Here is a 24,609-nt window from a genome sequence, read left to right on the forward strand (position 1 = left end):
CTATCATGTGCATTTTACTGAGGAGTGCTATAGAGATTGTTGTCCTTCTGGAAGGTTCTCCTATCTCCACACAGGAATTCTCAATCTCTGTCAGAGTGACCATCGGGTTCTTGGTCAGCTCCCGGACCAAGGTCTGCTCAGTCTTGGTGGTTCCAAACGTCTTCCTTTTAAGAATGGAGGCCACTGTGTTCTTGGGGACCTTTAATACTGCAGAAATAGTTTTTACCCTTCCCTAGATCTGTACCCCAACCCAATTCTGTCTCAGAGCTCTACTGACAATTATTTCGACATCATGGCTTGGTTTTTGCTCTGACATGCACTGTCAACTGTGGGACCTTATAGAGACAGGTGTGTGCGTTTCCAAATCATGTCAAATTAATTGAATTGACCACAGGTGGACACCAATCAAGTTGTAGAAACATACCAGGATGATCAATGGAAACAGGATGCACCTGAGCTCAATTTCAAGTCTAATAGCAAAGGGTCTGAATACTCATGTAAATAAGGCATCCATTCAATAAAAAAATTCTATACATTTGCAAACATTTCTAAAAACCTGTTTCCGACTTTTTCATTATGAGGTATTGTGCGTAGATTGATGAGGGGAAAAAATGATTTAATACGTTTTAGAATAAGGCTGTAACGTAACAGAATGAGGAAGAAGTCAAAGGGTCTGAAAACTTTCCGAATGCACTGTGTACGACAGAACAAAAGAGAGAGAGAGAGAGAGAGAGAGACTCACAGTTTTCAAAGTAGAACTTGTGGAAGTCCATGCCCTCCACCAGGTTCCCCAGAGCTTCAGGCTCAAAGGAGGTCAGACCTGGATCACAGATCCTCCTGATGGGGGAGGAGAAGAGCGAGCGAGAGAGAAAGAGACTAACGCTAGTAATTCAGTAGTCAGACGTGTGAAACAACGTAGCTGTACTCACGTGTAGGCCTCAAAGTCTCCATTGTTCACAGCTTCAATCAGCTGTTCAGTTATCTTGATGATCTCCTGCTTACGAGCTAGAGGGAGAGAGAGGGAGAGAAGGGGGGGTGGGACCAAAAATGGGAGAAGAGAGATGGAAGTTCAGCGATTTAGCTAAATAGGAGCAACTTCACTACTCATCCTCCACTATAGCTGTATGGTCTTCCCTCACTCTTTCTATGTATTCCACACTCTCCCTTTTCTCTCTCTGACAGCTAACAATGGACAACTCCATACCAGTGGGTGCTCCAACTCTGTCATGGGTTTGTGTGTCTGTTCTATGTGGTGTGCATACAGTACCTTCCTTGTATGAGCGCATGTAACTGTGTCTCTCCCTTGGTGTGTATTCTTACTGTGCTGTGTGGTGGTATTGACTGTGACAGGGACAGTGTTGCTCCCTAGCAGAGCAGCAGGGGAAGCAGATTGAGCGTGCCCCGACTCGGGGTTGGAGCCTTGATCGGAGCTGTTCCATGCCATGCGCTTTACATCATGCAGAGGAACAGCTGGAACACACAACGCACGGTCAACACACACACGTACGCAGTCAGACGCGTGCACATCACTCACACACAACATGAACAGTAATGAATGATGTTAGTTCGCTAAGACATTGAAACAGACAGACTGTTAGGGGGGTGGGGGGCTCTGAGAAGCTCAGCTGATTAAGACATTTACTGACTAGATCGTGATATTAAACTACATGTCCCTTCATTCTACTCAACTTCACTCTTATATTCTATCACAGTGCAGAAACACACTTCGCTCTATGAAAACTGACAATACACAAAGGACGAATGTCCAAGCAGCACTTTGAGAAGCAGAACTGATGCCTGCCATTGGTTCAGCGCTTGCACGAGCACTGGCCAATAGGAGAGCAGCGTTGTGAGGGGGGGAGGAAGATGAAAAGAGAGAAGGATAACACTAGAACACCGGAGGATGACGAGAGAGGAGAAGATGAGAGAAATAAGAGTAGGAGACTCCTCTCCTTCACCATCCCCTGACAGAGACACACAAACACAACTGTAGAAGGGGTGTGGATGGGGGGGGGGGTCATCCCGAGAGACCTCGCCCCAACCAACTCGCTCAGAGGGCCCTAGGGCAGTCCGGGATTATTTTTGTTGAACGACAGATGGTTACTTCAGCCGGAAAAAAATAAAAAATAAATAAAATAAAAAAAGAATCTACTCCAAAATGCATAAATGTAATTGTTATTTTCATTTGAAACTCATCTGAAAATCGAGTTTAATTTTAATCTGTTCATCTCAATGACATCAGCCAATTCCATTTTAACCCCAAACATTTTTATGCTAACGTTACAGTTTCTTAGCTGACAACCAGGGCTGGGAATTGCCAGGGACCTCACGATACAATATTATCAAGTGACTTCGGTGCCAATATGATATGTATTACGATTCGATACTGCGATTTCATTTTAGCGATTTGACGTTCTAGATATAATGCTCACTATATGGCTGCTGCAGAGAGACAAGAGAGCCATGAGAAAACCAGTTATGATCAGTCAGAGAAATAAGTGCTGAAAACATGTTGGCCCACTATTAAAACAGATTTTTTTTAAAGAAAACAAGCTATAGGATGAAAAACACCGAATTCAAACATCAATATATCATGCAAAAATAATATTGCGATATGTAACTGTACTGATCCTCCCCATCACTACTAACAATTATTATCATAGGGCTGGCTACACTTCCAGGATTACAAGCTAGCTAGGTAGTTACCAATGGAGTTCTTTCTGACAATCTGGTGAAAATCTACGGAAGATATGTCACTTGTTGTAACTTGGCACGCTTTTTAAGATAAGAGTGACTCGGCAGGTTTTTTATTTGCTAAATGACTATAGTGGAAAAACTACTCAGCTTTGGAGCACTTGTGCATGTGGTGTAGGCAAGTGTGAATATGCAAATGAAAGGCAGAGGGGTGAGAGGAAGGGGAAGGGAATGGTTTGGGATTCAGCAAAAAAAACACAAAAAAGGGGGTACAGGAGAGATTCCCAATGTTGAAGGCTCAGAAAGAAAGAGGGACACACACAGGTTAGAAGACGCACAGCGAAAAAGAGGCACAAAGGTCAGGAAGAGTGGGGTCTTTGCCAGGGACATCCCCGAAAAGTTGTGGGGTTGCCGTGAAAAACACTTACTGGCAGGCGAGTTGTCAGACGAGGTCAGAAGGGAGGGCATCTCCTCTGTAGCACTGCCCTGACTCATCATCACAACGCTGTCCCCTAGATTAGAACCCACACACGCAAATAATGCACACACACACAAACACGTAGGCACACACATACACACATGTACACGGGTGAGTCACACACACACACACACACACACACACACACACACACACACTGCTAGCTATAGAGCACAGGAAGATCTATCAGAAACTATGGTTAGATCACAGAGAGAGAACAAAGCAAAAGGAGAAAGAGAAGAGCAAGCAAGCGGAGAAGATAGATAAGTGTAATTTCCCTACCTTTCATATCCTCATCTGTGTTGCAACTCTCTGTAGAACCCTAGAGAGAGAGGGGGGGGGGGGTTAATAACACATAGTGAGCCTTATTCATATGTTGTTAACCTAACTCTGCACACAAACACCCTCACCTTGATCCCATCAGTAGCAACCACTGTATTTTGAGATTCCTGGTAGAAGAGGAGCATAGAGTTACTAATCTAATCTGGTTACACACAAGTGCCTGGGGGTTAGGGTTCGAGTTGATATTAAGATGTAGGCCGGTGTGGGAAGGGGTTAGAGGTTTGTGAAGGGTCAAACATGAAACAATCTTAGACTCCAGCCAACAGAGACAAAAGACCACTGGGAAGAGAATGGAGGTTAGGGGGCCGATTTAGGGGTCTAGGAAGGGAGTATGGACTTTAAGGTGCTAGGAGGTTAGGGTGCTAGGAAGAAATACAATGAGGGTAATGGAGGGAGGAGAGCAGGCTAGGGTGCTAGAAGGTTAGGGAACTAGGAGGAGGGGAACATGGGATGAGAGGTGGTTAAGGTTCTGTACCATCTGTGAGGCAGCCATGCTGTTGTCCTTCATGGCATTTATAGCGCTCACGATGCTGTTCTTACTGTTGTTGTTGGTCGTGGGCTGAGACACACAAAATTAACAAACTGAAGAGAGTAATATCTTTCTTCATTTCCCTCTATAAATACAACATCCTTTAATTGTCCACTAAATCAAGAAATCAAACAATCTCTTCACTAGCCCTGTCAGCCAAAGGGAGAGAGAGAGGAAGAGGGAGTGTGTGTGACAGCTACATGACATCAGATTTCACCCATTACCTTAGCAGCGTCCGCCTTCTTGTTCAGTAAACTTTTGCATGCTGTAAAGAGGGGAATACAGCATAAGAGAGTTACACTGGACTTCAAACATCTCTCCTATTCCCATCCAACCTGGTCCAAGTCAAGCATCAACCACTCCTAGACCGCAGTCTGATTCTCTACGCCTTCTGCCGGCAGTGTGCACTTAACTACCCTTTCAGGGATTTAAAAGCATTGGATTGGTGTGAACATGGACTAAAGGGAGCATCCCCACCATATTCCAGACACCAGAGGCATCTATTCCACGAAGGGGAGGGAACAAGCACACACTTCAGGGAGAATGAGCGTGCTATAGAAGAGGCGGATGTTTAGTCACGTTACTGTAAACTATTGATTTCCTTTAGGAGGCTCCAGTCAGTCATCTCACTCTGGTCTCATCTAAAGCATTACACTTTGCTGCTGTCCCAACTGCTTTTTAAGTATTACTGACACATACGCACGCAATTCTGGGATGCATGCAATCTCTTGAGGTTCCTTACCTTCCGTTAACAAGTGGGAGAGAGGGCGAAGAAAAGAGATGGAAAGAGAAGTCTCAGTGGTGCATTAACAGAGTGAGAGAAACAAGGAGAGGGAGGGAGGGTGGGAGACATGTTTTAGGCAGCAGGCATCAGTTGTCGGTGGTGGTTCGTGCACTGCTGGTGTGTGTGTTCTTACTGTGTGGCAGTATCGACAGGGAACAGTCTTGCGCCCTATCGGAGCGGCGGGCGGAGCAGACAGCTGCTCCGACTTGGGGTTGCAGCCTTGATCAGAGCTGTTCCATGCCATGCACTTTATATCACACAGCGGAACGGCTGGAACACGCAGTGGACCAGCCATGCAGCATCCACATCAACAACCGTTCCAAAGGTGCATAGCTTCCATTCAGCAAACAGCAGATCAGAGCTGGGCCTTGATTGGTTAACCTTTGACACCTGCCACGTCTTCTACCCAGCTACCCACAGGGCGGGCAAGCATGGTCCCCGTTCCAACATCTTCGTCGGACATATCGGTCACGTCACAGGCCAACTACATTGCAATGGTGCATTGCATCAACCAATGGCTGCATGCCAAATCCTCACAGTCGGGCATCAGATCTGGCAGACAGCCATTTGCAATGCAATTAACTAGAATGGGGCCATTGTCTAACATCTTCCCTTTCCTCTGTCCAGTCACCTCAGATCAGTGGCTATTTCAAGGAAGACAGGAAGTAAATTGTAAGTGTCCAAGTGTGCACTCATACCAATCCTTTTACCTCTGAGAGGGAAAGTGAACGAGTGCACACTTCAGGGAGTAGAGAATGGAAGGGAAACGGATTGTATAGGGAATACAAGTCCACATGCAGCAAGGCAACATTGTTCACACTGTAATTAATCTGGGCTACAGTGTGACGATGTGACTGGGTAAGACGGAGGGTCATAAGCAGAGAGCAAAGTCTGCCTCAGCCATACACAGTGGAGGGGAAAGCAGTGAAATCGCAGGGAGGCTAAGTTGCAGATGCCTTTCATAGGGCGATGATGTCATCTGTCTTCAGGACTTACTGGCAGGCGATTGGTCCACTCTCAGAGGAGAGGCCTGTGATTGGAGGGTTCTAGCGTATAGCTCTGTCAACCATCCTCATGCAGAACCAGAGAATCAATCGCACGCTCAGGGGAGACCAACTCCCCCACCCTTGTTATTGGGTCAATACTACTATTAGCCTACTTCCCAGAGACACTTGTGTAGATCTGAAAGGATCTGATAGGTGTAAATAATATGGTAGTAGCTCCAATTTGCCCTATGATCGGCTGGGTGGAATTTTCTATGTTGCTTGCACCTATCCAACCCTTCCAGAAACATTATACCGTTTCCTAGTCCGCATGGGATCGCTGACCTTAGTGCACCCACTCTCCCCCCTCTTTACCCAGGTCAGACGATGGCAGCATGCCTCCCCTGCTCCTGTCCATCCCCCAGTCAGTCAGTCGCCACAGATACACGCCCCCCATCCCGCCTCCCTCAACCCCCTCATGGCCGTAACCAAAGGAGGAGGATGGGGAGGGGGGTTGATATGGTAAGGCTAATGAATTTGATGATTTCTGATGTTGACATGAGGCTAAGTGGTATTGTTGACAGAATGTGTAGAGTTAGATGTGTTTAGCCTGTGTGTCCATGGTATTAGCGCCATCCTTAAAAACATCCATATGGTCTCACATGAGTGTGTATGTGTTTCAGGCTAACGTGAGCTGCATTCAGGAAAGAAAGGGGCCAGATAACCTGGTGCTCCTCTTTAGAAGTAAAAAAAAAGCACATGATGCTCCCTTATAGAATGAAGTGGGAGGGACTTAGACAGGAAGCGTGTGTAGAGGAAGTAAGAGGGCGTGTCTCTGTGACGTACCTTCCTGGGCCAGCGAGGCGGTGGAGGACACAGCAGCAGGGTTGGCATGCTGCCGGCCCACTATTGGACAGAAATACTCAGGTTGGGAGGAGCTATTCAAATCTGGGCTGGCCTAACCCAATACAGTGACCAATCTCAAATGACACCCTATTGTCCATATAGTAGCCAAAAGTACTGCACTATATGAGGAGTAGGATGCCATTTAGGACACAAAAATCCTATTCCCTTAAGGCCAGGTCTTCACCCTAGGGATGAGCATCTTTCCATTTCAAGACAATTCGATAAGCATCGACAAATCGATGCAGTAACATTTGTTGCATAAACACGGTCTTTTTCCATTCTAAATTAAAATCTGATGCGGATGAAGCTCCTCAGCTGGGCCTCTCTGACCTGGATCTGTCTGTATGCGTGTGTAGATTCTGTATGTCTCTGGTGTATGTATATGTAGGCGCCTGAGATGAGACATAAGGGAGACTGGGCATCTAGAACCCCACTATCAGATTAAGGGGGGCAACATAGCCTACATTTTGTGCCCCCCCCCTCTCTGGTTCTGAAATAACCATCACCCTCTAATTAAACGTCATTTTTGCAGATTAAGTGTTTGAGCGAGTAATGCATCAATATTAGTTTACGAATGAGCTATCACTATATAGTCATCTTTGGATTCCACCCTCATCTCAAAATCAAATGCTTTTGACCATTTGAAGTCTAGTGAGCTGCTTTTCGCCTCCCGCTTTTGCCGTGCAGCGCCTCGAAGTGATTGCGGACTTGTTATCGAAATCATCACCTTCACCCTGTATATCTAAAAACGACCAGAAACACTGATTGTTTAAACCAAACTACCAAAACTATTGCTGATGATGAACCTGAACAATCAAAATAAAATCTATTGTAAGCCCTGTTCAGCAGGTAGCCTATAGCCAGATGAGTCTCCGGTAGCTTACTTTTAACAGCGCACAGGTAAATTGCAAAAGGTTGTCACATAACTAATAAAGCCTAATATCAGGCAAGACATTTCAGCATTTCAATGCTGAAGGTGCCGCGTAGATGTGCAAGATCAGGAACAGGCCGCCTACCGTGCGAAGCTGGGCACAGTTTGACTAGGTCACTGATATTGCCTGGGCTTGTTCGGCACGCAAAATGACTTGTAAAATCAATGACTGTCAATGCAGTTACATGCTTAGTTCCACAGAAGGAGAGGACTCATCAGTTGTCATAAAATAGGAGGTATTTTCAGAAGGCAGAAAGAAACTAATGAGAAAGAAATGCGTAACACTTAAATCGTTTTTTTTCTGACTGGTGCATGCTTCATTTGGATCGGTTTGGAGTCCGCGGAACGATGCAGTCTTATCTTAAACGTTTGAATCGGGGACCGATGGCCTATATTCCTAATCATCTTAAGTAGCAGAAGAGTGAAAGTAGAGCCCTTTAAAATAGTGCCCTTTGTGACACCACACAGACATCCACCACTCCTGAGTAAACCGCACACGCACACACTCCAGAGCCGACAAGGGGAGAGAGGTGCGTTAGAGACAGATACAGAACACAGAATCTAAAACTCAGTACTGCTGGAATTCTAGAATCTAGAAAACAGTCTGCAATTCTAGAATCAATGACCTCCTTCTAGCACCTCTGTGCACTGGCACCTTATGACATCCTGCTCAGAACTTGCAGAGGAGCTCCTTTCATCTCCTCCTCTCCTTCAGAACATGTGTCCTGAACACACACTTCTTTGAGTACTCACTCACACACACACATACTCGGCCTAAAAACCTACATTAGGTGGACTCCACCGAGGAGGAGAGGGAAGGAGGGAGTAGAGCTCCATCTGTCCTCCCCCCTCACTCTAACTGGAGCGAGGGAGGAGACACACCCACCTGAGAAGGTTCTGGACACCAGCATGGTGGTGAGGATCGCTCCCTAGGAGAGAAAGACCGAGAGAAAGGAGAGATGAGTATTAAAGACAGATGATATGTAAAGGGCAGTTAAAAAGAGGGGGTTAATGAGAAGAAGAGGAGAAAGGAGGATGTGGTCTAGGGGGGAGGGGGTAATGAGGAGAAAGAAGGATGTGGTCTAGGGGGGGTAATGAGGCGAAAGGAGGATGTGGTCTAGGGGGTAATGAGGCGAAAGGAGGATGTGGTCTAGGGGGTAATGAGGAGAAAGGAGGATGTGGTATAGGGGGTAATCAGGAGAAAGGAGGATGTGGTATAGGGGGGGTAATGAGGAGAAAGGAGGATGTGGTCTATGGGGGGTAATGAGGAGAAAAAGGATGTGGTCTGCGGGGGCAATGAGGAGAAAGGAGGATGTGGTCTAGGGGGGGTAATGAGGAGAAAAAGGATGTGGTCTAGGGGTGCAATGAGGAGAAAAGGGATGTGGTCTAGGGGTGCAATGAGGAGAAAGGAGGATGTGGTCTGCGGGGGGTAATGAGGAGAAAAAGGATGTGGTCTGCGGGGGCAATGAGGAGAAAAGGGATGTGGTCTAGGGGGGCAATGAGGAGAAAAGGGATGTGGTCAGGGGGGGAATGAGGAGAAAAGGGATGTGGTCAGGGGGGTAATGAGGAGAAAAGGGATGTGGTCTAGGGGGGGTAATGAGGAGAAAAGGGATGTGGTCTAGGGGGTGTAATGAGGAGAAAGGGGATGTGGTCTAGGGGGTGTAATGAGGAGAAAGGGGATGTGGTCTAGGGGGTGTAATAAGGAGAAAAGTATGTGGTCTAGGGGGTGTAATAAGGAGAAAAGTATGTGGTCTAGGGGGTGTAATAAGGAGAAAGGAGGATGTGGTCTAGGGGGTGATGAGGAGAAAGAAGGATGTGGTCTAGGGGGGGGTAATGAGGAGAAAGGAGGATGTGGTCTAGGGGGGGGGCGTAATGAGGAGAAAGGAGGATGTGGTCTAGGGGGGGTAATGAGGAGAAAGGAGGATGTGGTCTAGGGGGGGTAATGAGGCGAAAGGAGGATGTGGTCTAGGGGGTAATGAGGAGAAAGGAGGATGTGGTCTAGGGGGGGTAATGAGGAGAAAGGAGGATGTGGTCTAGGGGGGGTAATGAGGAGAAAAAGGATGTGGTCTGCGGGGGCAATGAGGAGAAAGGAGGATGTGGTCTCGGGGGGGGTAATGAGGAGAAAAAGGATGTGGTCTAGGGGTGCAATGAGGAGAAAAGGGATGTGGTCTAGGGGTGCAATGAGGAGAAAAGGATGTGGTCTGCGGGGGCAATGAGGAGAAAGGAGGATGTGGTCTCGGGGGGTAATGAGGAGAAAAAGGATGTGGTCTAGGGGTGCAATGAGGAGAAAAGGGATGTGGTCTAGGGGTGCAATGAGGAGAAAAGGGATGTGGTCTAGGGGGGGGAATGAGGAGAAAAAGGATGTGGTCTGCGGGGGCAATGAGGAGAAAGGAGGATGTGGTCTCGGGGGTAATGAGGAGAAAAAGGACGTGGTCTAGGGGTGCAATGAGGAGAACAGGGATGTGGTCTAGGGGTGCAATGAGGAGAAAAAGGATGTGGTCTGCAGGGGCAATGAGGGAGAAAGGAGGATGTGGTCTCAGGGGGTAATGAGGAGAAAAAGGATGTGGTCTAGGGGTGCAATGAGGAGAAAAGGGATGTGGTCTAGGGGTGCAATGAGGAGAAAAGGGATGTGGTCTAGGGGTGCAATGAGGAGAAAAGGGATGTGGTCTAGGGGGGGTAATGAGGAGAAAAGGGATGTGGTCTAGGGGGTAATGAGGAGAAAAGGGATGTGGTCTAGGGGGTAATGAGGAGAAAAGGGATGTGGTCTAGGGGGGTAATGAGGAGAAAAGGGATGTGGTCTAGGGGGGGTAATGAGGAGAAAGGGGATGTGGTCTAGGGGGTGTAATAAGGAAAAAATTATGTGGTCTAGGGGGTGTAATAAGGAGAAAATTACGTGGTCTAGGGGGTGTAATAAGGAGAAAATTATGTGGTCTAGGGGGTGTAATAAGGAGAAAATTACGTGGTCTAGGGGGTGTAATAAGGAGAAAATTACGTGGTCTAGGGGGTGTAATAAGGAGAAAATTACGTGGTCTAGGGGGTGTAATAAGGAGAAAATTACGTGGTCTAGGGGGTGTAATAAGGAGAAAATTACGTGGTCTAGGGGGTGTAATAAGGAGAAAATTACGTGGTCTAGGGGGTGTAATAAGGAGAAAATTACGTGGTCTAGGGGGTGTAATAAGGAGAAAATGATGTGGTCTAGGGGGAGAGGTATATAGGGAGCAGGAGGGTGAGTGTGAATAAAGAAGGAATAGAGATGAGAAAAGGAGGTGGAGAGGTATAGTGAGCCAGAGGAGAAGGAGAGGTGTAGGGAAGAAGAGGAGGAACAGTATAAGGGGTGAAGGTAGCGAAGGAAAGCAGGAAGAAGAGACGTGTAGGGGTCAGTAGCAGTAGTGTACCTTGAGCTTCCTCCGAGCGTTGAACTTGCGCAGACATTCCACTGTCTCCTGTCTGTGGATCATAGACGCCACGGTGGAACGTTGCTATAGGAGGTGAGAGAGAAGTATTACACAATTAGGGTTGCAAGACTACCGGTAATTTACCAAAGTTAGCAGAATTTATAATAGTCTATGACAATTTTGGAACTGTATAGCTGAATATTTATGAAAAATTTATTAACATATAGTATTAGGTTTTTATATCTGTGCCCATATTTTCCATGGTTTTCTAATAGGCCATATGGTTCAAGAGAAAATAACCTAATTACTGAAGAAAAAAAAGCATCTAATCAACAACGACATTATTTTCAATTAACTCTGCAGCTACTGACTTTGACAACTGCCACCAGTTTGAAGCCAAATAATTTACAAAAGACAGACATGGTACAATAAAGGACATTTCATGCTGACACATTTACATCTTCATCATTCCGTTTAATTTCTAAAAGCATCTTATTTGATTATTTTAAATGTGATGAGGCCACAGAGTGCCAGACATAATTACAGACACCTGTGATAATCTGAAGTACCCAAAAAAGGGCACTAGACATCATGTGATAAAACTCCATAAAAGTTTAAACAATATTGGTAGTACAGGTGAACTTTGAAAGTTAACTACAATAAAACCGTCCCATTGCAACCCTATACACAATACACAAATGTGTATGTGAGGCGAATGTGATTTTGTGTTGCCATATACAGGTTTGTGTGTGTACTTACACAGATCCATGGGTGTTTGAGAGCCTGATCTGCAGTGATTCTCTTGGAAGGGTTAATAGTTAACATCTGGTTAATCAGGTTCTTAGCCTCTGGCGTAACAGTGTCCCATTCGGGAGAGGGAAACTAGAGATAGGCAGGAAAATGAACAGAAATACAGAGACCAGCATTTGCATTATGTACGCAACACAAATGTACTTCTTCATGTTTCATATCACGTAAACAATGTCTTCCTATAATCCAGAACGCTAAGATGCATGAAATGTGTGTGTATATGAATGTCTGCCATGTTAAATCTCAGTACCAGTCTTCATTAACTGTGTAACCGGAATACTAGAGACAAGGAGAGGATAACCCCTTGCACACACACACACACACACACACACACACACACACACACACACACCTCTGCAATGCGTCAGGAGGCTGACGGGATCAATAGCTGAGGAGCAGCTCTCAATCGGACACTATTAAAAATTCACCAGCTGTGCAGCCAACCTCCACACTGTACCCTACACAAACCGACTCACATCATAGGCCCCAGCCTTGATCTGCTGGTAGAGTTTGTGTTGGTCTTCATCCCAGAATGGAGGATAGCCAACCAACAAGATATACAGAATAACACCTGGAGAGGTTGAGAGAGACCGAGAGAAAGAGAGCAGTTAGATTGTCTGTGAAAACTGGTGTAAGATGTATGATCTCTGCACCATAGCCCAGCTTTAGATGCGTGCGTAACTATGGGTCAAAACAGACAGGGATGGCTTAGACTGTTAACATGCAACTTCTATTTTGTCTCCAAATGTTTATTGAAAACATAGTTGCACAACGAGCACTTGTCGCAAATACACCATTAGTTGTTGGATAGCTAGCGATTTTTTTGTTGCCACATTAGTATTGACATGAAAATCAGTCAAAAACACCTAAAAACAAGACATTGTATCAATAACATGATAAAGCTAGCTTAAACGAGCCACCTACGATTCCCCCCATGGCAGATTGTCATTGTTGCTAGCTAAAGTATCTGACTGTTCAGAATCAAAAAGCAGGCTTCAGGCCCCATCGATGTGCGCCTCATCATTTGTGACGTTGTCAGCCAACACGTCTATTTGTTCTTCACCTACAGTTAGAGGTTAAAGGCTCACCACAGGCCCATATGTCCACAGGCTTGCCATAGGGGTCCTTCCTCAGGACCTCAGGGGACAGGTAGCCAGGGGTACCCGCAAAACCTGCCAGGCAGAAGAAAAAATAAGATTTAGGTTACTCAAAATGTACCCACCCCTCCCTTTGCCTTCTGAACAGCCTCAATTCGTCAGGGCATGGACTCTATAAGGTGTTGAAAGTGTTCCACGGGGATGCTTGCACATATTGACTCCAAAGCTTCCCACAGTTGTGTCAAGTTGGCTGGATGTCCTTTGGGTGGTGGACCATTCTTGATGCACACGGGGAAACTGTTGAGCATGAAAAAAAACACAAAAAAAAACAGCAGCAGTTCTTGACACAAACCGGTGGGCCTGGCACCTACTACCATACCCCGTTCAAAGGCACTTCAATCTTTTGTCTTGCCCATTCACCCTCTGAATGGCACACATACACAATCCAGGTCTCAATCGTCTCAAGGCTTAAAAATCTTTCTTTAACCCGTCTCCTCCCCTACATTTATTGAAGTAGATTTAAAAAAGTGAAATCAATAAGGGATCATAGCTTTCACCTGGTCAGTCTGTCGTGGAGAGAGTTCATAATGTTTGGTACACTCAGTGTGTGTTTATGACAAAACACTGTCCATAAAGAGTGTGTGTGTGCGGTCTTACCGAACCATGCCTGTTGGTCTCCCTGCACCTCGATGGCCAGGCCAAAGTCTGCCAACTTCACCGCTGCGCCCTTCATCTTACTGGCCAGGAGCAGGTTCTCAGGCTGAAGGAGTGGAGAGAACGTGTGTTTGTTTGTGTGTAAAGGGGGGATATGGAGAGGGACAGAGATGCATTGGTCTATATGTAAACCCTAAAATGTGCTTCGAACTCTTTGGCTTTGCCAACATTTATACATCCATATCCTGTCAATAAAAGATTATTATTCAATTCAGTTGGGAGAGAAGAAAAAAAAGGAGAGTAAAGAGAGAAATGAAGGAGGGAGAGGAGTATTAAGTTTTTGATTCTCTTATGTAGCTACCTAAACAATGCCTTACATTGTACTAGGTCAGGGGTCAAACTTTAATGACTGGAAGCGACAAGTGTTGAGGTTGCCACACAATACATTTTTGTCTTCAATATTTATTATACTGCTTTAACTACACTGAACAAAAATAAAATGCAACTTGTCCCATGTTTCACATGCTGAAATTAAAGATACCAAAAACATTCCATATGAACTAAGCGCTTCACAAATTTTGTGCACAAATTTGTTTACATCTTCTTTAGTGAGCATTTATCCTTTGGCTGGCATGGTTACGTGTGGTCTGCGGTTGTGAGGCCGGTAGAGCGTACTGCCAAATTCTCTATGGTAGAGCTTACGGTAGAGAAATTAACATTCAATTCCCTGGCAACAGCACACTCCCCAAAAACTTGAGACATCTGTGGCATTGTGTTGTGTGACAAAACTGCTAATTTCAGAGTGGCCTTTTATTGTCCTCAGCACAAGGTGCATCTGTATAATGATCATGCTGTTTAATCAAATTCTTGATATGCCACACCTGTCAAGTGGATAGATTATCTTGGCAAATGAGAAAAGTTCACTAACAGGGATGTAAACAAATTTGCATACAAACTTGAGAGAAATTACGCTTGTGTTCGTATGGTACCTTTTGGGGATATTGGGACCAACACTTTACATGTTGCGTTTATATTTTATGTTCAGTAAATAAATAGCCAGGGAGTCGCAATGGGGATGTTGAAGAGCCGCGGCTTGCTGACCCCTGTATTTTACATCATGAGGCCGGTGACACTTTGCTTCTTGAAAGTCCAATATTTTTTTTAAACTTCCCTGCCGACATGCAAAACATTTTTTGGGCTAATGAACAAAATACCAAGATAAGTTTGTTAAATAGAGCCCCAAAACTAACGCAATGGTACTTCAGCACAGGCGGTAGCACTGTAGGTTCAGGGGTGTGTAAGAAATATGTGCCATTCACTACCACAATTAAATCAGCACACTTGCCAGTGGTGTAAAGTACTTAAGTAGTACTTTAGGGTATTTTTACTGAAGGTGGGTTTTTGACTAATTTTACTTCACTACATTCTTAAAGAAAATAAAGTACTTTTTACTCCATACATTTTCCTTGACACCCAAAAGTACTTGTTACATTCTGAATGCATAGCAGGACAGAAAAATGGTCCAATTCACACACTTACCAAGAGAACATCCCCTTTCATCACTACTGCATCTGATCTGGCAGACTCAATAAACACAAATGCATTTGTAAATGATGTCAGTGTTGGAGTGCCCCTGCCTATCCGGAAATGTTTTAAACAATAACATGGTGCAGTCTGCTTTGCTTGATAAAAGGAATTTGAAGTGATTTATACTTTTGAGATATATATGAGAGATTTTTTTAACATTTATTTCACCTTTATTTAACCAGGTAAGCTAGTTGAGAACCATCATTTACAACTGCGACCTGGCCAAGATAAAGCAAAGCAGTGCGACACAAACAACAGAGTTACATGGAACAAAACAAGCGTAATCAATTACACAATAGAGCAAAAAGTCTATATACAGTGGCATGAGATTCTCTACTCACTCCAAATACTTTTACTCAAGTAGTATTTTACTGGGTGACTTTCTATTATGGGATCTATACTTTTACTCAAGTATCACAATTGGGTACTTTTTTCCACCACTGGCACTTGCTAGTATTAGCGTGAAAGGGCTGGGTTTTCATGAACAAACAAGTCGAGGCTTAGCCCTCACTTGCCAATCAGAACGTGCTTCACGGCGAAATATGTTTGCTTCAAATTGTATATTTACGGTATTTTATGCATTGCCTTAGAATCAACTCCAATGTTAGTCTAAGTTTGTGAAATGGCTTACAGAAACAAAATAAAATGTAGACCTATCCTTGCTAAATACGTTAACTTGAATGTTTGTAGTCCACATAACCACATCTGCCGCCCCAGGTTTCAAATGATTTGTTCAGCCATGATGCAATTTACAGTAGGCCCGTATATCAGTGTGAATGCAATTGAAGCCATGCAATTACTTAGAACCTTGGGCCAGTAACCAAAATGTTGCTGGATCAAATCCCTGAGCTAACAGGGTAAAAATCTGTCATTCTGCCCCTGATGTCACGAATATTACCGAAGGTGACTCCCCTTCTTGTTCGGGTGGCGCTCGGCGGTCGTCGTCACCGGTCTACTAGCTATCACCGATCCGTTGTTCTGTGTTCCTTTGGTTTTGTCTGATTGGTATCACCTGTTTGTTTGGTTGTAAGGGTGGGGTTATATAAGTTTGTTCAGCCCGCTTCTGTTTCGTGCGGGCTTGTTCGTCTGTTCAGTGTTTGAGTGTATTTTGTTTGCTTTTGGGTTTCGCGCTGTCCGTTTATATTTCTGTTCACTTGTTTTCCTACTTTTGTTCATGTTATATTTCCTGGACATTAAAGCGTGTTTTTCCCACATCTTTTGCTCTCTGCGCCTGACACCTCTTCACTCATTTAGCGTAACACCTGAACAAGGCAGTAAACCATCTGTTGCCCTGTAGTCCATCATTGTAAATAAGAATTTGTTCTTAACTGACTTGCCTAGTTAAATAAAAGGTTCAATGTAAAAACAACTTGTTTTTTTTAAAGCCTGTGTCACACTTACAGGCACCATCATTTCTCCCCGTGGGCATATAATATTAAAACAGACTATGAAGGGTTTTACACACATCCACACTTTTCACAGGAGCTGGACAAAAGATCCAATATGTTGAGAAAGGGAGAATGTCCACTCACCTTTACATTTCCCAAATAGGCCTATGTTTTATGAACATAAATCAGAACCATTTCACAGATCAGATCACATTCACACAATCTCCAGCAGTGGCATTGCAAGCGTGCCACGGACATTGTCGCCATGAAGGTGAATCATTGGATTTGAATAAAAATGTAATGAAAAACAAGCAATACATTTTTTTTTAAACAAACAATGTTAGAAAGACACATTGCTGTTGAACCAGCCTTTGCCATAGCAGGCCTAGGGCAGGTCTTGGGTGTTTAACATATGAAAACAAGCCATTTTCTTTTCTTTTTTATTTCTTTTTTTTTTTTTTACAGGTAACTTCTAAAATACGAGGTTCACCGGTATTCAGGTTCTCATCTCTCGTTTCACAGTGCATGGACACGTAGTCTACATCATGGAGAGGGTGTAATGCACGTCAAAATGTTTAACCTGGATGCCTAAAATAAATGTGGGCCTGCCTACAATACATAGATTTAAAAAAAGGGAATGTCAGCTCACCGTTGTACTCCTCTCAAACTTGATATTTTAATAAAGCTTTGGTGATGATCTATTTCCAAGCGGTCTCAGGAGTCAAACTGTTTATGGACAGTCTTGACTACTTGGCATTCGGCAGACAAATAAAGAAGCCTTCATTGAGGAGGCCATGCTTGGTTTTAGAATTAAATAAAAAGTGGGAAAACATTTGTTTTTATGTTTCTAAATACGAAGTATACATGCACCAAAAGCACTTTAGGCTACTCGTTTCATGCACATATGGGCAGTATGTGTCACGGCTGGATAGGCTGCTTTTCCGTTGTCAAAATCCATGCCATAACCAGCTGAGTTATCACAAAAAAATATTCTTAAATATTGCTATCAGTGCTGCCTGAAATTATCACTTGAGATCATGTTTTTGCAGCTGAGCTGAAGCGGGCGGATGTAAAATTGCCAAACCTGGCGTTAGGGCTGGAAAATTTGACATGATGAAATTGTAAACTGAACAAAAATAAATTGTAAACTAACGTGCGTTTTGACACCAGCGCCCCTTTAACGCCAACCAAATATAGAGCCCTTTGAGTGGAGTTTTCCTATAAGCCGTTTTGGAATTGTCCACATTTGACAGTGTGTGGGTCTACATCTCTCCTACAATTATCTCTGCAGCCATATATTGACATATGGTGGTAGCCATGGAAACCACTTGAGTCATTTAGACAGCACTGCAGACTGCATGCGCATGCGTGTGTGTGTGTGTGTGTGGTGTGTGTAAAGGACTGCAGTAAAAGCCCACTCAGGAAAAAAGGCCAACGAAGCACACAGCACACAATAGGTAATACAGCTAACCTCAGTAGTGATACAAGCGATGTCATATATATACACACACACAAATACACACTGAACAAAAATATAAAGGCAACATGCAACAATTTAATTGATTTTACTGAGTTAAAGTTCAGATGAGGAAATCAATCAAGTGAAATTAATTAATTAGGCTCATATCTTTGGATTTCACAACTGGGAATACAGATACCTGTGCTTCACAATATGCCTCAGAATCTCATGGTATTTCTGTGCATTGTGTTGGTTACCCATAGCTTATGCCTGCCCATACCATAACACCACCATGGGGCACTCTAATCACAACTCTGACAGTAGCAAACTGCTCGCCTACATATGGTCTGCGGTTGCGAGGCCAGTTGTTTACATCTTTGTTAGTGAGCATTTATCCTTTTGCCAAGAAGCTGATTAACCAGATGTGGAAGTCTTGGGCTGGCGTGGTTACGTGTGGTCTGCAGTTGAACGTACTGCCAAATGGCAGAAAGGGGGGAGGGGGAGGATTTAAAAATAAATAAAAAAAACTCACAATTGGAGAGAGTACACCACAAGGTTGCACTCACTCTCCCAGCACAGTGAATTCACAATGCAGATGGTTTCTATCACCCTTCACGCAGAGAGAGAACATTATAATTTATGCTGCTGCGCTTTCTTTTCACAAGTGCCGCTTTCTATCATCCAATCACAAGTCATTAACCCAGCACTAGGCTACAGTCAGAGCTAGTGCCTCGGTGTGGCAAGTTATTAGGCGATATCTAGGCTAATAAATGGAAGATGGAATTGTAATGACAGAACTAAAAAAGTTAACTAAAAGAGAAGGACAAGCTACAACACCAAGAGCCAACAGGTAGGCTGCTACTTAATAATCTGAATGGAGTGGTTGATATTAACAGTAGGTCGGAAGCTAACGTTAGCTAGCTTCTCTCAGTTTAATGTAGTCAAGACGGGCACTATGTAACAAGATGAGATAAATAACTAGCAATAAGTTAGTCTACCGGTGCGAGTGGACTTGGTTGCCATCTCCCTGCTCCCCTTGTCCTTCAGATACACACTGCCCCTTACCCCGCTCCCTGCATGAGTTGCTTCTCTCCCTGCAGTAGAGCTCCAGTTAATAAAGTAGCAAAGAAATACAAATAACATCACAGCATTGTTGCATTACGTATTTGTTACCTTCTTATTTCCCTTTATGATGATGGGAACCTGTTAGTGGGAGTTGTGATAACTGCACTGTGAATGTCATTTTGTTAAGGATTTTTTGTTAATGTTAACCAAATCTCATTTTAAACGTTCATACCCCTAGTGCAGAAGAGAGAGTGAAAAAAAAGAGGCAGTGAGAAAAGACGAGGGCTAAAGAGGTCAACAGAGAGAGAGAGCGGGCCTTTGTGAAAGGGAGGGGAGCGAGTGGAGAGAGAGGGAGAGAGGGGGATAAAGAGGGAGATGAGAGCAGTGCGTTGCCATGGCCACAAACAGAGGTGTGTGTGTGTGTGGTAGTTAAAGCAACACACACGCACACCACAGAAACACACACACACACACCTTGAGGTCCCTGTGGACGATGTCATGCTGGTGGATATGTTGGACACTCTCCAAGATCTGGTTGATACACTGACTGGAGAGGAAAGGGAGAGAAGGGGGTTGAGCGTGAGAAAAGGAGAAAACAATCAGTCATCTTTTCATCACTAAACACATGCCTGGTTTGTACAGAAAGCTCAACAGGTCTGACAAAGAAAGAGACAAAGTAGTGAGACAGATTTATTACAAGAGTTGCTTTAAACTTTTCATAACTGTACCCATATCACATTTTGCTGTGCCTGGAGTACCCCCTCATAAGCATTTGACCAACTTGGCCTATGTTCTTTTGAGACTTCCCAAGTACCCCAAATGGATAAGCCAGCTAGCAAAAATACTGTTAAGACGGTCTGCTGGTTGTGAGGCTCAGAGGTGAAAGGTCAAATCAGTCTTGGGAAGGGCGTGTTGCTGACCCCATGTGGCTTGTAGAGTGTGTGTGTGTGTGTGTGTGTGTGTCTAAAGCTCTAGTCAGCACTAATCAAATTATTTCATGGACACTTCCCTTAATGCAACAAAGAGCATCACCTAACAGCAAGATTGAGGAGAAGAGAGTGAGAGGGAGAGAGGGAAGAGAGAGGGAAGAGAGATAGGAAGGAAACAAAAAGGGAAAGAGGGAGAGATGAGAGGGGAAGAAGAGAATGGGTTATAGGATATATAGGAAGAGGGAGGAGAGAGGGATAATAAGACATGACAATGCAGCAGACATGAATACAAGGAAACCCATAGTCAGCCTGTGTGTGTGTGCGCGCGCCACGTGAAATCACACCACTCTCCCACGGTTTTGACCCGCGCTGTGCGGCACAGTAACCATGGTAACAGTAAATAGGGATTGCCCACCTGGCATCAGCCTCGCTGTAGTACTCCCTAGCAACGATGTCCTCAAACAACTCTCCTCCCGTCACCCTGAGAGAGAGAGAGAGAGAACATAACTGTTATCATACATTATAAAGCTCATTCACAAGCTTGAAATGTGCACGTGTGTTATACTTACAGATCAAAGACAAGGTAGTGAAAGCCTTCCTCTGAGATACTGTCATGTAGCCTCACTAGAGAAAAGAAAGGGAGAGAGGGTGGAGAAGAGGGAGAGAAAGAGAATTGAGAGATTTTAAAAAGTGGAATATTACAGGCTAGTGGCTAGGGCTCAGTTTTGTGATTCTAAATCTGACCTACTGTATGGTTTGTTTAAGGGTTCAGGTTTCAAGGTTAAAGGTGATGTAAAAAGGTGCAATAAGCAGCAGGTCGGCCCTGCAGCAAGTACAGTACATGTGCTCATATCACTATCCCCTCAGTCTCTCCCCTCTATCTGTCCCACTCTCTTTATCCAAAGTTTATAGGCCAAATGAGAGAAGGGGGTGAGAGAGGGAGAAGTACAAAAAAAAAAAGGAGAACGAAAAGGGAGAGTGTGAGAAAACAAGGGGACCATGCTTGAGGGGCAGAGCAATCTGGGACACTGGAGAAAAAATATATAATAATAATAATAATAAATGAGGCAGAAAGAAGGTAGAGGGAGACATGATAGAGGGATACAAATGAAGGAGACAGCACAAAATTGTCATTGACTCATTGGTATGGCCTCATCCCGCTCTCATATTTTCTCTTCCTCTACCTCCTTTGTTCTCTCCTCCTGGTCATCTTTTTTTTAACCCCGAACTGATTTTAACAATAATTATTGTCCTCAAATCGATTACTTTTTCTAATCCTCAATTTGAAAACAAAACCAGTAGACAAACGAATACAGAGGCTGACATCCAGACAGAGAGATATACACTCAAACATACAGATTGACAGAAACACTTAGAAAAAAAGGGTTCCAACGGGTTCTTTTCAGAGGGATAAGGTTCTGCAGTGTATGTAATAGCATAACAGATTAGTTTAGCTCTTGCCCAAGAAGAGTTGTGCACAAAGTACGGCCCAAAATATTCTGAGTCACCGCCCCTACATTTTAATTACCACTAAAAGAAGAGAGAACCCTTTTTTCAACTGCAAAGAAGTAAAATAGTGTCATTTGCTCAGCAGCCTGATTAACTTGTGTTTGTACTCTCAATTTCTAAACCGTATAATCAAAAACGAAGTCTCCATCCTCGCAAAAGGAAACTCACACAGGTGAAAATGGCGGCTGTCAGTCGCCCACTGGCGGGGTGGTCCCTAAAACACACCGTGTCGTCAGCAAGCGAATGAACGTCAGACTGTCAAATCGGTGCGATGTGTTTTCTACATAACGAAAAGCCCTTCAACGATTCTTCGCAGTTAGAAAAAAAAAGCTACTTTATTGATAATTCAAATGTAGGGGCGCTGACTCAGAATATATTGGCCCGTGGTTTGTGCACAGCTTTTTTTGTGCAACAGTGAGAGAGAGTCATTCCAGTATAACTAATCTGTTATGCTATTACATACAGTGCTTTCGAAAATACCTTTACTATTTCCATATTTTTTTAACGTTACAGCCTTTTCTATGACATTTACATAAGTATTCAGACACTTTACTCAGTACTTTGTTGAAGCCTCTTTGACAGCGATTACAGCCTCAAGGCTTCTTGGGTATGACGCTACATGCTTGGCAGACCAGTATTTGGGGAGTTTCTCCCATTATTCTCTGCTGATCCTCTCAAGCTCTATCAGGTTGGATGGGGAGTGTCACTGCACAGCTATTTTCAGGTTCGATGGGGTTCAAGTCCGGGCTCTGGCTGGGCCACTCAGGACAATTAGAGACTTGTCCCAAAGCCACTCCTGCATTGTCTTGGCTGTGTGCTTAGGGTCATTGTCCTCTTAGGAGGTGAACCTTCGCCCAGTCTGAGGTCCTGAGCGCTCTGGAGCAGGTTTTTTTGCTCTGTTCATCTTTCACTCGATCCTGACTAGTCCCCCAATCCCTGCCGCTGAAAAACATCCCCACAGCATGATTCTTCACCATGCTTCATCGTAGGGATGGTATTGGCCAGGTGATGAACGGTGCCTGGATTCCTCCAGACATGACTTTCGGCATTCAGGCCAAAGATTTCGATCTTGGTTTCATCAGACCAGAAAATCTTGTTTCTCATGGTCAGAGTCCTTTAGATGCCTTTTGGCAAAAATCCAAGCGGGCTAAAGAGTGGCTTACGTGTTGGTCACCCTACCATAAAGGGCTGATTGACGGAGTTCTTGAGATGGATGTCCTTCTGGAAGGTTCTCCCATCGCCAGAGGAACTCTGGAGCTCTGTCAGAGTGGCCATCGGGTTCTTGGTCAGCTCCCTGACCAAGGCCCTTCTACCCCAGATTGTTCAGTTTGGCCAGACAGCCAGCTCTAGGCAGGAGAGTCTTGGTGGTTACAAACTTCTTCCATTTAAGAATGTTGGAGGCCACGGTGTTCAACCTGCAGAATTTATTTTGGTACCCTTCCCCAGATCTATGCAGACAGAATCCTGTCTCGGAGCTCTACGGACAATTCCGTCGACCTCATGGCTTGATTTTTACTTTGTCATGCACTGTCAACTAGAAGTCAACCGATTAATTAGGGACGATTTCAAGTTCATAACAATCGGAAATCTGTATTTTTGGGCGCCGATTTGTAATTTTTTTTATACCTTTATTTAACTAGGCAAGTCAGTTAAGAACACATTCTTATTTTCAATGACTGCCTAGGAACGGTGGGTTAACTGCCTTGTTCAGGGGCAGAACTACAGATTTTCACCTTGTCAATCTTGCAACCTTACAGTTAACTAGTCCAACGCAATAACGACCTGCCTCTCTCTCGTTGCACTCCACAAGGAGACTGCCTGTTACGTGAATGCAGTAAGCCAAGGTAAGTTGCTAGCTAGCATTAAACTTATCTTATAAAAAACAATCAATCACTAGTTATAACTACTAATCCAGGTTAGCAGGCAATATTATCCAGGTGAAATTGTGTCATTTCTCTTGCGTTCATTGCACGCAGAGTCAGGGTATATGCAACAGTTTGGTCAGCCTGGCTCATTGCGAACTAATTTGCCAGAATTTTACGTAATTATGACATAACATTGAAGGTTGTGCAATGTAACAAGAATATTTAGACTTAGGGATGCCACCCGTTAGATAAAATACCGAACGGTTCCATATGTCACTGAAATAATAAACGTTTTGTTTTCGAAATTATAGTTTCCGGATTTGACCATATTAATGACCAAAGGCTCGTATTTCTGTATGTTATAATTAAGTCTGATTTGATAGAGCAGTCTGACTGAGCAGCAGCAGGCTCGTAATCATTCATTCAAACAGCACTTTCTTATAAGTGCATCCAATAGTCAAAGGTATATGAAATACAAATGGTATAGAGAGAAATAGTCCTATAAATACTATAATAACTACAACCTAAAACCTCTTACCTTGGAATATTGATGTCTCATGTTAAAAGGAACCACCAATTTTCATATGTTCTCATGTTCTGAGCAAGGAACTTAAACATTAGCTTTCTTACATGGCACATATTGCACTTTAACTTTCTTCTCCAACACTGTTTGTGCATTATTTAGACCAAATTGAACATGTTTCATTATTTATTTGAGGCTACATTTATTTTATTGATGTATTATATTAAGTTAAAAGTGTTTATTCTGTATTGTTGTAATTGTCATTATTACCACACAAAAAAAAGGCCAATTAATCGGTATCGGCTTTTTGGGTCGTCCAATAATCGGTATCGGTGTTGAAAAATCGGTCGACCTCTACTGTCAACAGTGGCCTACTGACAAGTGTGTGCCTTTCCAAATCATGTCCAATCAATTGAATTTACCACAGGTGGACTTCAATCAAGTTGTAGAATCAAGGATGATCAATGGAAACAGGATACACCTGAGCTCAATTTCGAGTCTCCGAGCAAAGGGTCTGAATACTTATGTAAATAAGGTATTTCTGTTAAATACACTTGCAAATATTTCTAAAAACCTGGTTTTCGCTTTGTCATTATGGGTTGTGTATATAAAAATACAATTTAAATACATTTTAGAATGAGGCTGTAACGTAACAAAATGTGGAAAAGGGGAAGGGGTCTG

At 43.8% G+C, this 24,609-nt stretch overlaps 1 protein-coding gene across 10 annotated transcripts in view; it reads right to left on the reverse strand.

The window, feature by feature from the left end:
* LOC118357440 (calcium/calmodulin-dependent protein kinase type II subunit gamma-like) overlaps positions 1–24,609 on the reverse strand; it is a 39,365-nt gene that overhangs the window by 3,384 nt on the left and 11,372 nt on the right. The window contains exons 4-21 of one of the 10 annotated variants that reach the window (XM_052478199.1): positions 20,601–20,655; positions 20,447–20,512; positions 19,577–19,649; positions 13,607–13,709; positions 12,941–13,024; positions 12,329–12,423; positions 11,802–11,924; positions 11,043–11,126; positions 8,534–8,576; positions 6,657–6,716; positions 4,268–4,308; positions 3,990–4,073; positions 3,583–3,621; positions 3,455–3,494; positions 3,123–3,206; positions 1,321–1,470; positions 930–1,005; positions 743–837 (exon numbers count right to left, since the gene is read on the reverse strand). In XM_052478199.1, the coding sequence (XP_052334159.1) occupies positions 743–837; positions 930–1,005; positions 1,321–1,470; positions 3,123–3,206; positions 3,455–3,494; positions 3,583–3,621; positions 3,990–4,073; positions 4,268–4,308; positions 6,657–6,716; positions 8,534–8,576; positions 11,043–11,126; positions 11,802–11,924; positions 12,329–12,423; positions 12,941–13,024; positions 13,607–13,709; positions 19,577–19,649; positions 20,447–20,512; positions 20,601–20,655 (1,395 nt within the window). The remainder of the gene's footprint in view (positions 1–742; positions 838–929; positions 1,006–1,320; positions 1,471–3,122; positions 3,207–3,454; positions 3,495–3,582; positions 3,622–3,989; positions 4,074–4,267; positions 4,309–6,656; positions 6,717–8,533; positions 8,577–11,042; positions 11,127–11,801; positions 11,925–12,328; positions 12,424–12,940; positions 13,025–13,606; positions 13,710–19,576; positions 19,650–20,446; positions 20,513–20,600; positions 20,656–24,609) is intronic. The other 9 variants (XM_052478200.1, XM_035734533.2, XM_052478201.1 and 6 more) reach the window with 9 other exon arrangements.

Source organism: Oncorhynchus keta, chromosome 24 (assembly GCF_023373465.1).
Source record: "Oncorhynchus keta strain PuntledgeMale-10-30-2019 chromosome 24, Oket_V2, whole genome shotgun sequence".
Taxonomy (NCBI): Eukaryota; Metazoa; Chordata; class Actinopteri; order Salmoniformes; family Salmonidae; genus Oncorhynchus; species Oncorhynchus keta.